The following is a 13,604-nucleotide window of genomic DNA, read 5'->3' as shown; positions in this document are numbered from 1 at the left end:
GATGACCTGGCCTCCACAGTCACCGGACCTGAACCCAATCCAGATGGTTTAGGGGTGAGCTGGACCGCAGACAGAAGGCAAAAGAACCAACAAGTGCTACGCATCTCTCGGAGAACTCCTTCAAGACTGTTGGAAGACCATTTCAGGTGACTACCTCTTGAAGCTCATCAAGAGAATGACAAGAGTGTGCAAAGCAGTAATCAAAGCAAAAGGTGGCTTTTTTGAAGAACCTGCAATATGACATATTTTCAGTTGTTTCACACTTTTTTGAAATGTATATAATTCCATATATAATTCCACATGTGTTAATTCATAGTTTTGATGCCTTCAGTGTGAATCTACAATTTTCATAGTCATGAAAATAAAGAAAACTCTTTAAATGAGAAGGTGTGTCCAAACTTTTGGTCTGTACTGTATATATGACATGATAATAAGGCCTGAAGTTGGGAAGAACATTTTACGGAAAAAAATAATAAAAAAAATGTAAATAAAGATAATGATTTTTTCCTTCTCAAATCTTGTCTGTGGTTTAAAAACACCCCTGGCCAAACGGGGTGCATCTCTTCCCACTGATAATTACTGTAGTTACCATGTTCTGAACATCACATCCTTTCTTTTCTAACCAGATGTAAACTATATTATATATATATATATATATATATATATATATATATATATATATATATATATATATATATATATATATAGGTGGCTGAATAAAAATATTTGGACATTATTTATAAAAATTACATCAATTTAGCACCAACAAGCTTGTTAGCTAGACAGTTAGCATCAGCTAACAATATTTACTTATTTTCAGTACGATGAACATTCATGTCTGTCTACTCGTCTAGTTAATCCAAACAATATACATATGTATAACGTTACTGTCGATAACAATATAAAAACAGACGTCACATAGGACATTTTAATAAAACTGTTAACATTACGGCAGCGGGGAATTTGAACGTGCACGAGTTATTGTACTTAATCTGTGTTATTTTATGGGTTTTTTGTTGTTGTTGTTTTTTTTACCTAGAATTGATGTGTCTGCACTCGAGCATTTGAGTGGGCTTAAATAGATCACTCTTTACAACGGATTTAGTTTCCAAACAACTGACAGTTTTGACCTAAATATGATTTTCAGTTACAATAATTAATCCAAAATTTCGACATTAATAACTTACTTTTAGCAACGTCAGACGCACGCGCGCTCACAAGATCTCCCGGTTCTTACTTCTGGTGACTCGCACTAAGGTTCATTTGAATCAGTGAGTGGTCGACTCCAGAACAGCTGCAATCGGATCATTCTAATTCGTAAACGAATCGTTTGGTGTGATTCGCGATCCGATTTAAAAGTTTATTTTGAAAAGATTCAGTTCGTTCATGATGAATCAGACACCGCTTCTGCGTGTCGGAGCACGTGATATTATAGGGAGTAACGATATGTTTTATGAAATGTAGTGAAGTAAAAAGTACGATTTTATGCTTTGGAATGTAGTGAAGTAAAAGTAAAAGTTGCTCAAAATAAAACTACTCCAGTAAAGTACAGATACTTGAAAAATGTACTTAAGTACAGTAACGAAGTAAAGCTACTCCGTTACTGTCCACCACTGGCAACCAGTGTAGTGAGGCAAGAATAGGTGAAATATGGTCCCTCTTTCTCGTTCCAGTGAGGAACCTACATTCTGCATTCTGAACCAGTTGCAAACTAGATAAGAAAGGCAACAAAAGGCAACGTTGCTAGCAGAACCAATTTTTAAGAAAAGGTAATAGGCTACTCTAACAAGCCGATTCAAGTGTTTTCTAAAATTTGAGATAAGAATAGTAGCTTAAATATTGGCTGAAAATTATTTAGATTTGCAGGCTCTAGACCAGGCTTTTTAAGAAGGGGCTGGACTACAACCTCAGTCATTAGTCAGACTGCAGTTTATAATTGAAAGAATGCTTTGTCCAATAGTACATATAAATTTGACAGAGTTCCTCGTTTTATGAGGAAGTAGCTTTTAAATAGCAAAATTCTATATGTTTTCATGTTACCTTTGATTAATGTACATTTGCTTAATAAAAATATTAATTTCTTTTCCAAAAACAGGTAGTCTACAATCAGATTTTATAATAATAAGTCTAATGTTGTCAATCATTTGTAGGAAGAGATCAGCCCTTTAGACAATGCCATAGAAACCATGGAGCTGGCCAATGAGAAGCTGAGTAATCTTGTGCAGCAGCAGGCGTGTGACCGTTCTCTTCCTGTGCACCCCCTCTCCATGATGCTCAATGGAATCGTGGACCCAGCTGTCATGGGTGGCTTTTCCAACTATGAGAAGGTTAGTCTTTCTGTAACCAAAAGAAATCAAGCCCAAATCAAGCTATCCACCTGATAATACTAGCTGAATCAGACAGATGTGCTCCACAGTTGCTCTGTTCCTTTTCTCCAGGTCATATATGAAAAATTGATGTGTGCCTCGAGGCTTTAAGTTTGCTGGAGCACTGGCTGATATTAATTGAAATTTTTGTTTTGCCCCTCAGGCGTTTTTTACAGAGGCCTACATGAAGAAGAACCCTGACCACCTGGAACGCATTGAAGTCTTAAAACACCTGATCGCATTGCAGGTGACACTTGTGCAGATCTGTATTGTGTTTAAAGCTTTACACAATGCACTATACAGTATATAGACAGAGGTGTGGCTGTGTGTATCAAAATAGATTAGTGAAAATGACTTATACACAGGGGTGCACATAAGTGGTCCGCAGGTCCGCATGCATGACCAAAATAAAAAATGCGTAATAAATATGTTCTGACAGCGCATTTGCGTACCAACATGGTTGACAGCTGTTAATGCACAATTACCATTTTAGATCACAAACTGTACTATATAAGTTTTATTTTCAACCTGAAAGCATAAATCTAGGCTATGCCTACTGTTTCAAAGCACAATACAAAACTGTGACATTCATCCACTGATGCTCTTTAATCAGCAGCGCTAAATCAGGAAGCGCGTATACTTCCCGGCAACCCGCCAAAATAAAAGCCTGCTGATTTTAAGTTTGAATATGATGAAAACGCTTTTGTTTATTAATTTTTAGATGCTTTTTTCCAAAGCAACTTAAAATTGGGGAATACATAAAACGATTCTTCTTAAAGAGGCAAACAAACAAAGTAGTAGTAAATAATAGTATTTTTTTTTTTTTGTTTATTTACTATAAAATAAATGCATTTGTATTTAATACTAGGACTGCTTTTTATTTTTAATAATATTATCACACACTATTATATCACATAATATTATATATTATACTTATTTTATTTACTATTATTTAATTTTACAAAAACTAAATAAATAAAGTGTAATAATATTATAACTATTATTAATTCATTTTTTATAGTTACATTTAATGGGTCACACTATATGCAGTGTGAGGACCAAACCAAATCTCCAGATTCTCTTATGAGAACCAGGCTGAAAAAATGATGTGCACCCCTGCTTTTTTAAATGTTTTTCAAACAAGTCTCTTATGCTTACCATATTTCATAAAAAATACAGTTAAATCAGTAATATTGGGAAATATTATTGCAGGTTGAAATATATTTTTTTATTTTATTTAAATATATTGTAAAGTGTCATTTTTTTCCTGTGATGCGAAGCTGAATCTTCAGCATCACTACTCCAGTCTTCAGTGTTTGATTCGTTAGAAATCATTCTAATATGCTGATATGCTGCTCAAGAAACATTTTTTATTATCATCAGTGTTAAAAACACTTGTGTTGCTTTATATTTTTGTAAAACGTGTGAGTATTTATTTAAAATGGCATTTTTTGTCATATTTTAATCAGCTACTGTAAAAGCATCAAAGTCTTAAATTCAATTGTATGTTACGTTTTTCATTTTCAAAATGTTTTAATGTCTGTTTCCACTCAGGTCCCACTGCTTGATGAAGGGATCCGGATCCATGGAGAGAAATCCACGGAGCAGCTCAAACCCCTTCACAACAGACTTGTCACCTGCTTCCAGGACCTGCGTGCTAAAGTGGAGAAACTCTATGGTGTCATTACTCTAGTGAGTCTGACGGATTCGACTCTAAAGAAAGGATTTGTGAGAGACTGAGGTTTTGTAGTTTCTGGGAGGAAATGTTTCAGATCTGAGGAAGTGATTCATATGAGATATTGTCTACCATTTTCTTTGAAGAAGTTTTGAAATCAGCTAAAACAACACAAGGTTCAGTTTCGTGAGACTGTAAACTGCATGAGGGAGGACAGATCTGCTTTGATGAAGTGACAGTTGTCTGTGTGTGTCAGGTTTTTGCTATATTTGCAGGTTTATTTGGTCCCCACAAACGTAGTAAACCTACACTTTTTAGTCTCTTCATTAAGATGTTTTTCTTTGCTTATGCCACAAGTTTGGGCCCCAAAAGGAAAAATATCTTAAAGGTGAAGTTTGTCATTGTTTTGATGTTGAAATACTTTCTCCCTTCCCAGGTTATATGCTGAGACAGCTGCAAGCAGTTCCTATTAGATGGCACACAACACAACCCTTAATTTTTACCTAAAATGCTATCATGAATTAATATTAAAATCAGATTTGTTTTGCAGAAGCATGCTACAATATGCTTTACTTGGAAATTTATACTCGAAGTAAAAAAATTCCCCATACTTGCACTATAGCTCAAAAGCTTAAAGTTAAGATTTTTTTAATTTTTCAATTTTTTTTATGCTCACTTCATTAACTCTCTTCACTGATTCGTGATTTCATTTATGTAATTAAAAATTGTCTAACTGTCTTCCATTGTAATGTATTTTAAAATGTAATTAATTCCTGTGATGCAAAGCTGAATTTTCACACAATCCTTCAGAGATCATTCTAAAATGCTGATTTGCTGCATTTCTATTTCTTAATACTGGCAAATTCGCATTTATGTGTTCAAAGATAGATTTTAGGTTTGAGTTGAATTACACTATAAGTCAGTGAGCTCCATGCCAGGCCCATGAGATATAAGTGTTTGTGCTTGTGTTTTTCCAGCCCTGCTCTCTGACAGAGAAGAAGAAGAGTCGCGTGGGGTCGATGGTGATGCCGTACATCATGTCCTCCACGCTCAGAAGGATGTCCACCATCTCAAACGCCTCGGGCTCCTCTGATGGAAACTCCTCCAGACCTGCTTTCCAGGAGTCAGTATTCACTGCATCCTGTTTTCTATTTTCTAGAAATAAACTCCGCTCTTTTCAGCTCTGCAGTGAAGGCTAATTTGGTGCAGTACAGAGTTCCCGTGGTCATGGAAAGGTCACGGAATGAATCAGTTCCCATGTAATTACGCTTTCTGCCAGTGGACATACATGAAATTAATCCGTTTAACCTCTGTGTTTAATTGGCTCTTGTAGATGCTGGATAAGTGGATTCTTGTTAAACAAGTCTTTAATTACCATTAACTCCCCAATAATTAAGATAAAATAGTGAATGACGACCTTAACCAGTTTTCACTGATCAGCCTGTTTTCCCTTGAGTATATGCAGATGAAATGATCTCAAATTAGTCATTCGTAACTGGTCAGAACACTTGCCTTTTAGTTTTTTAGTTGTTTTTTTGCTGCAGTTATTATTGTGATTGAATGATGCCTAGTGGGAAAAACATAGAAAATGCATTTTCCATTTTTCTTCCCCTCTCGCATTGCATCGTTTGACGTCATCCTAGTATGTGCTTTGATTACTGAGAAAATGTTCTTGGTGTTTAATTTTTAATTTAACATGACTAAAATTTTAATTCTTAATTAAGCCATCATGTAGTTTATGACATTTTCCCTTCCCGACAGGAACAGTTGGAATATTATGAGATAAAAATTAAGATAAAGTAAAATAAAAAAATGAGGTATGTTGATTAGTAAGTAAATATTATTTAAAGAGCACATTCAAATTCAGCTTACACTGACCAAAGTGCTGTACAGAACAATCATAAAATACAGTTTACTGGACAGATACTGATTACAGCCTCTTTTCAATTATATACGTTTATAACAACATACTATAATTATATTACCCCCCCCCCCCCCCCCAAAAAAAAGCATAGGAACAGTGAGGCCAATTCTTTAATTTTTGCTGTAGACTGAAAATATTTGGTTTTGACATCAAAAGATGAAATTGAGACAGGAAATGAACATTTCAGCTTTTATTTCCAGGTATTCACATCTGGCTCTGATAAACACAACCTTTCGTTTTGAACCCACACATTGCTCATGTGACCATTAGTATTGTAACAGGTTGCCTTAAACTATATTAAAGTGAATAAGACTTAATATTTAGTTGCAAATCCTTTGCTTGTAATAACTGCATCAAGCCTGTGTCCCACTGACATCACCAAACTTTTGCATTCTTCTTTTGTGATGCTTTTCCAGGCTTTCACCGCAGCCTCTTTCAGTTTTGGGGGTGGGGGGTTACTCCCTTCAGTCTCTTCTTTAGCACAAACTGTACTGTAAGTATGGAGCCAAAAGAGTCTCAATAAAGATAAATGCACACACTACATTCACATATGCACACATAGGATTCATACATGCACACACATAATTCATAAATACACACACAGGATACACAAATGCGCACAAAATTCACAAATGCACACACAAAATTTAAAAAGCACAGAAGATTCACAAATGCATACAAAATTCACAAATGCACACAAAATCCAGAAATACACACACAATTCAGAAATGCAAACAACATTTACAAATGCACTCAAGATTCACAAATGCACAGGACAAGATTCACAAATGTATTTCTGATGCACACACACATATATCTTGATTTACAAACTGCTTACGGTCTGTGAACTTCACTGCATTTGCACTGCCTTTTTTTAAACGGAATTATCTGCAACCAATCAGATATCTCCCTTGTTTGAGCCAATCACAAGAATGCACCCCACGTGGGGGATTGTTTACTTATAAGCCAATCATCGAACGACTCACTTTCCTGGCGAACAACTCGCTTTCCTCACGCAGCGAACGACTCACTTTCCTCAGCGAACGACTCACTTACCTCACGCAGCCGGCGACTCACTTTGTGCAGCCGGACACCCACTTTGCGCAGCAGGAGACTCACTTTCCGCAGCCGGAGAGTCACTTTCCTCTCGCAGCGAACGACTCACTTTCCTCACGAGTCACGCAGCGAACGACTCAATTTCCTCAAGCAGCGAGCGACTCACTTTCCTCAGCGAACGATTCACTTTCCTCACCCAGCAAAGTTGAACGAACGATTCCCTTTCCTCACGCAGCGATCAACTCACGCAGCCGGAGAGTCACTTTCCTCTCTCAGTGGACCACTGACTCTCTCTTCATGTAGGGACCGAATATTATAATTAAAGTGACTTCTATATTGCATCCAAAATAATATTTAGTTATATTTAAATATTTAAAAAGGTGTAAAAAATTTTTTTTTTTTTTACTTTCATTAAAATATTTCAATAAAATGAAATAATTGCCTATTGCAAATGTATGAATCCATGGTTAACTTTTTTTCTGCAGTCACAGTCTGGGCTATATGTATTGAGACATTTTTAATTTTATATTTTGTAAAAAAAAATAATAAAAAATAAACCTGAATTGTAATCTAAACATCTGTATTTTCATACAATTTCATAAATAAGTAGGCTATAATATGCCGCACCACAGGCATATCGCGCTGTGTGAACACGTTCATGTGATTGGCTTATAAGTAAACAATCCCCCACGTGGGGTGCATTCTTGTGATTGGCTTAAACAAGGGAGATATCTGATTGGTTGCAGATCATTCCCTGTTTAAAAAAAGGCATTTGTGTGTCAAATGCAGTGAAGTTCACAGACCGTAAGCAGTTTGTAAATCAAGATATATGTGTGTGTGCATCAGAAATACATTTGTGAATCTTGTCCTGTGCATTTGTGAATCTTGAGTGCATTTGTAAATGTTGTTTGCATTTCTGAATTGTGTGTGTATTTCTGGATTTTGTGTGCATTTGTGAATTTTGTATGCATTTGTGAATCTTCTGTGCTTTTTAAATTTTGTGTGTGCATTTGTGAATTTTGTGCGCATTTGTGTATCCTGTGTGTGTATTTATGAATTATGTGTGTGCATGTATGAATCCTATGTGTGCATATGTGAATGTAGTGTGTGCATTTATCTTTATTGAGACTCTTTTGGCTCCATAGATAAAATGCATGCTCTATAAGTTTAAGTCTGGAGATTGACTTGGGCGGTCTAAAACCTTCCACTTCTTGCCCCTGATGAACTCCTTTGTTGCCTTGGCAATATGTTTTGGGTCATTATCTTGCTGCATGATGAAGGATCTCCCAATCAGTTTGGTTGCACCTTTCTGTAAATTGGCAGACAAAATGTTTCTGTAGACTTCTGAGTTCATTTTGCTGCTGCCGTCATATGTTACATAACCAAGTAGGATTAATGTGCCTGTCCCAAAAGCAGCGATGCAAGCCCAAGACATGACATTACCTCCACTTTATTTCAGTTGAGCTGAAGTTGAGCTTTTTTTCTCCAAACTTTAGCCTTTCCATTACTTTGGTAAAGGTTAGTCTTTGTCTCATCAGTGCATAAAACTTTGTCCAGAATTTTTAAGGGTCGTCTCCTATTCTTCTTGCTAATGAGTGGTTTGCATCAACTGCTGTAACTCTGTACTTTTGTTCATGAAGTCTTCTGTGAACAGGAGATTGTGATATCTTCACTCCTGCCCTCTGGAGGTTGTTGCTGATGTCACTAACAGTCGTTTTAGGGTCTTTCTTGTCACAATGTTTCTGTCGTCAACTGCTGATGTTTTCCTTGGTCTACCTGTTTGAGGTCTGTTACTTAGTACACCAGTGGTTTCTTTCTTCCTCAGGACATTCCAAATGGTTGTACTGACCAATGTCCAATGGCTCTGATTGTTTCATAAACATACATATGTGTGTCTATGTATGTATATAGATATATATGTATGCATTTATGTAGAATGTACTCACACTAGGCAATCTTTAACTGTGCCTGAGCATGTTGGACCCCCAAAGCCTGGTTCGTTTGACTATAGTGTGATTGCTCCATGAGCGGTTTGTTTAGCCGTCCCTGGCTCAGTTGGAAGAGGTGGACCAGAGTAAGGTTCGTTTGGGCTGGGGTGCGATACGCATGTTGTGTGAGCAAAGGGCTAACCGTGACAGAGCGCGGAACTTCTAAAACATACAGCCAGGGCCACTGCTGGCCAAATGGTTGCCCTATTATTATAAGCTGAATTATTATAATTATTATTATTGAATTGTATTGTTGTGTCCCCCTTTGTCAAATATTATGTGTTCAAATATTTATTATAAAAAAAAAAAACACTTATGGGGTCAAGTACCATAGGGGTATAACTATAGGGGTCAAAATACAACTTTAATAAAATATAAAAGTAAATAAATAAAATTGTAATTTAATTATATTATTTACAAGATACAATTGTAGCTTTAGGAGGTTAACTATGGCCACGATTTTATTAATACAGTTGTCTGATTGATTTTATAGTCTCAAGCATTCAGAAATCATGCAGTTTTACTATGATAAAACCATGGTTGGTTTTTGCAAGGGTTGTGATGTCCACATTTTTTTGTTGAAGAAATTATAGAGGCTGGAGCATTTCTATTGCTAAAGGTGGCCACAAAATTTAAGATTAGATTGATATTTAAATTAGCCTAAATGTTTGGTCAGTATTAAACAAGGATTTTATCATTTTTAATAATAAGTAATTGTTTATTTTGTACTACATTATGTATTTTAACAGTTATTCAGTGAAACCATATAATTAATAATTAACCAAATATCAGCATCAGAAAGAGCTTTATTGGCAAGTATGCTTGCGCATACAAGGAATTTGTTTTCGTGTCACAAGCTTCCAGTACACAGAGAGAACAATACACAGACATTAAAAATAAGATGAGATTAAAAATAAACACATGTAAATTTTATTAGACAGAAATAAACGGAAAATAAATTAAATTGTGTGTGCAATTGTGCTATAGATGATATAATAAGAATAGAATCGAGATGTAGGGATGTACTAGGATGTAGGTGGTAACAAATAAATTAAAGTTTATTGCATCTTTATTGCACAATGGTGGCAACATTTACAGTAACCGGTAGATTGCCTGGGGGAAGAAACTGTTCTTGTACCTGAGCCCTTTTCCTTACTCTGGATGTATACAGTTCTTGAAGGGTGGGCAGGGGAGCACCAATAATCCTCTCGGCAGTCCGAGCTGTTCTCTGTAGTCTTCTGGTGTCTGATTTTATAGCTGAGCCAAGCCAGATAGTTATTAATGTGCACAGAACAGACTCGATGATGGCTGAATAGTTTTAGCAGCTCCTGTGGCAGGTTTAAGCATGATCCATGGTCATCTCCACTGTTTTGAGCATGTCGAGCTCCAGGTTTTTAAGAATGCACCAGTCATCCAGGTGCTAAACATCTTGTCTGTAAGCAGATTCATCACTGTCCTGTATGAGACCGATAAGTCTGGTGTCATCTGCAAACTTCAGGAGTGGCAGAGGGGTTTTTAGAGGTGCAGTCATTGGTGTACAGGGAGAAGAGCAGTGGGGAGAGGACGCAACCTTGATGGGCACCAGTGTTTGTTATAATTTTTGTGCTATTACTTGCCTGTCAGTAGAGTTTGTGGCAAAACCTTCTACAGTGTTTACATTACGGCCTAAAATGTAAAATAGATGTTTAATTTTGTAAAGTTCATAAAATTGATTTTAAAATGCACCTTTCATCGTTGAGGATTTCTTAAAAATCTAAAAATCTTGTTTCATTCTCATGAACCCAGTCTCGTGTATATATATATATATATATATATATATATATATATATATATATATATATATATATATATATATATATATATATATATAAAAATATATATGTATATGTGTGTGTGTATATATGTATATGTGTGTGTGTATATATGTATATGTGTGTGTGTATATATGTATATGTGTGTGTGTATATATATATATGTGTGTGTATATATATATGTGTGTGTGTGTGTGTGTGTGTGTGTGTGTATATATATATATATAAGTTTCTACAGCTTTTTGTGTATTTTTTTTTTTTTTTTTTTACATTTAGCCAAAATTTTTATCAGTCAAATATTGGTTATAAAAAATTAACAACATAATTAAAAAATGTAAAATGAAGTACGTTGTGGTGTTTTATAAAGCATCCAGTGCTAAAATAGGGTGCTCAGACTGTTACAGACTGACATAATTGGAGAGTTTTAGAATAAACTTCATTTAAATAAAACTTGTTCATGTCCTTGAGAAGAGTTTAGAAAATCTTATTGTTTCTTTCTTTGCATTCAGGATTCAGTTGAAAGCAATAGCAACAATGGTTTATGCTTTTTTTCATTGTGTTTTTTTTTTCTAGTCAGAAGCAGGAGTATTTAGTGCAGTTCTCTTTTAATTGTAAAGTTTCCAATTATGTTTGAAAAACCTCTTTTGTTCACTGACCTTCCTTTTATATCAGTGCATCTTATGTTGACATTTACATTTCTTCTTTTTCCAGATGTGTTCTTGTGAAATGCCAATCAAATATGTATGTCATATAAATAAGTAGCAATTACCAAGTCAGACAGCTGGGAGAATAAGACAGATCTCAGAAGAATCTCTCAAACATAATTGCATGTATATTAAAGTTTTATATGCGGTTGCAATTTGGAGGATTCCACTTCTGCATCATTCAGCCCACAGGTGGCTTACTTATAGTCTCGTCACATATTTTAAGATTAAAAAAATAAGCAAGCGTGCTGCCAGAGCAGATTACTAAACTAATACACAATCAGAATGTTGTCTTACACATGTGTAATACATGGACGACATGCTCAGAGGATTTGTATAGGTGTGCAAAAGGGTTTCATCTGATTGTCTCTCTTTTTCTCTCAGTTCGCTGCTCTCCCGCTTGAGCGACAGCAGGGTTTCGGTTCTGTCTCGCTCAGAGGAAGATAATCGGATAAGTAAGAAGAACAGGAAAGAATGGAGCATGAGCAAGTCTCAGGTCTTACCGGGGCGACGCGCTGACACCGGCGAGGTGCCTTTGTATTTATTTCCTCTGTTCATGACTGTCAGTGAGTTCTGTTTGGTGTTGATTTGTGTCATTTCATAGTGAAATCCAGGGATTGAGTGGAATAAATCGTAGGAAAGACTAATTTAATCATTGGAGTTATGATTCATTTTATATGCTGTGTTTGTGTGGTGGCAGATTCCTCCAGAGAAGCAGCCGAGGCCTAAAAGTCTGACGCTAGGAGACCGGAGACCCACGCTATCACTGTTTCATGGAGAATCATCCCATTTGAGTTTACAGAACCCTCTCAGCCCTCTGCCTGCCTCACCACACACACCACGCAGCTCCAGTGAGTGCACAACCACACATCCGACACGCACCGACATGATTGGGTTTTTTTCTTGGTTTTCCTTTGCCATGGTGCATGAATATGATAATGCTACAGTGATGGCTGCAGTCCTTATTCTCTAAAATAAATAGTTTTCAATATATGTTGCCATTCAAATAGTTTGGGTTCGATTTTTGAAAAAAGTCTCCTATGCTCACCTAGGCTGCATTTATTTGATCCAAAATACAGTAAAAATGTACAATTGTGAATAATAACTATTATTATTTTTTATGTGTGTGTGTGTGTGTGTGTGTGTGTATAATGTATATAAAAATTTCATTTATTCCTGTGATTCAAAGTTGAATTTTCAGCATCATTACTTCAGTGTCACATGATCTTCAAAAATCATTCTGATATACTGATTTGCTGCTGAAGAAACATTTCTGATTATTATCAATGTTAAAAACTGTTGTGTCGCTTAATATTTTTGCAGAAACTTTGATACAATTTGTTTTTCAGTATTCTTTGAATAGCATGTTAAAAATAAAGCATTATTTGAAACATAAGTTTATAAAAAAAATAATATTATGAATGCTGTCCTTTTTATATATTGTACATTTTGAATCCATTCTTATTAAAGCTGTAGTCTGTAACAATTTTTTGGCCAAATCAATATTTGAGCAAGTATAATCAGCCAGTGTTCAAAACTATCGCCTTACTTTAGCCTGATTCACAGCTGTCAGCTTATAATAATTCATATTTGCTTATTTGAGTGGTACTGGTAGCAATGCATGGGAAATTTGATTACATCTGTAAACAAAAAGAAGTTTTCGCGGCTAGTAGGCTATATGGCTTGTGAGGATCCTGCAGGTGGTGGATAGTTTATAGCCTTTTCTCAAAGCAGCTGGAGTAATTAAATTCATCATTTTGATGGCAGATTCTAATCCAGAACGGCTTATGTGTTTATGAAACAAAAAATACAATTATATTCCAGTTTTAAATGTGCATCTGATTACAGATAGCTAACATTATGCCTCATCATATCTGTATAAACATTATTAAACCTCATATTGATCATCGTCCTGTAGGTTACACGTGTCTCCCGAGCGAAAGTGACTTCAGCACACTGGACATCACGAGCACCCCTCCACCAATGCCGCCCAAAAAACACCCTCACGAGAGCGAGAGCATCTATAACTTCACCTCCGACGTAAGACACAGCAAGCACAGTCTGCACTAAGAAAACCGTT

The 13,604-nt window shown here is 35.8% G+C and overlaps 1 protein-coding gene across 1 annotated transcript in view; it reads left to right on the top strand.

Annotated features, from left to right (window-relative positions):
* LOC127963329 (dedicator of cytokinesis protein 5) overlaps positions 1-13,604 on the top strand; it is a 64,078-nt gene that overhangs the window by 47,845 nt on the left and 2,629 nt on the right. Inside the window, exons 44-50 of the mRNA XM_052563175.1 lie at positions 2,151-2,327; positions 2,530-2,613; positions 3,921-4,058; positions 5,019-5,164; positions 11,909-12,053; positions 12,225-12,375; positions 13,443-13,564. Coding sequence (XP_052419135.1) covers positions 2,151-2,327; positions 2,530-2,613; positions 3,921-4,058; positions 5,019-5,164; positions 11,909-12,053; positions 12,225-12,375; positions 13,443-13,564 — 963 coding nt within the window. The remainder of the gene's footprint in view (positions 1-2,150; positions 2,328-2,529; positions 2,614-3,920; positions 4,059-5,018; positions 5,165-11,908; positions 12,054-12,224; positions 12,376-13,442; positions 13,565-13,604) is intronic.

The sequence above is a fragment of the Carassius gibelio genome, chromosome B8 (genome assembly GCF_023724105.1).
Source record: "Carassius gibelio isolate Cgi1373 ecotype wild population from Czech Republic chromosome B8, carGib1.2-hapl.c, whole genome shotgun sequence".
NCBI lineage: Eukaryota > Metazoa > Chordata > Actinopteri > Cypriniformes > Cyprinidae > Carassius > Carassius gibelio.
This window is presented reverse-complemented; position numbering and strand designations above follow the sequence as displayed.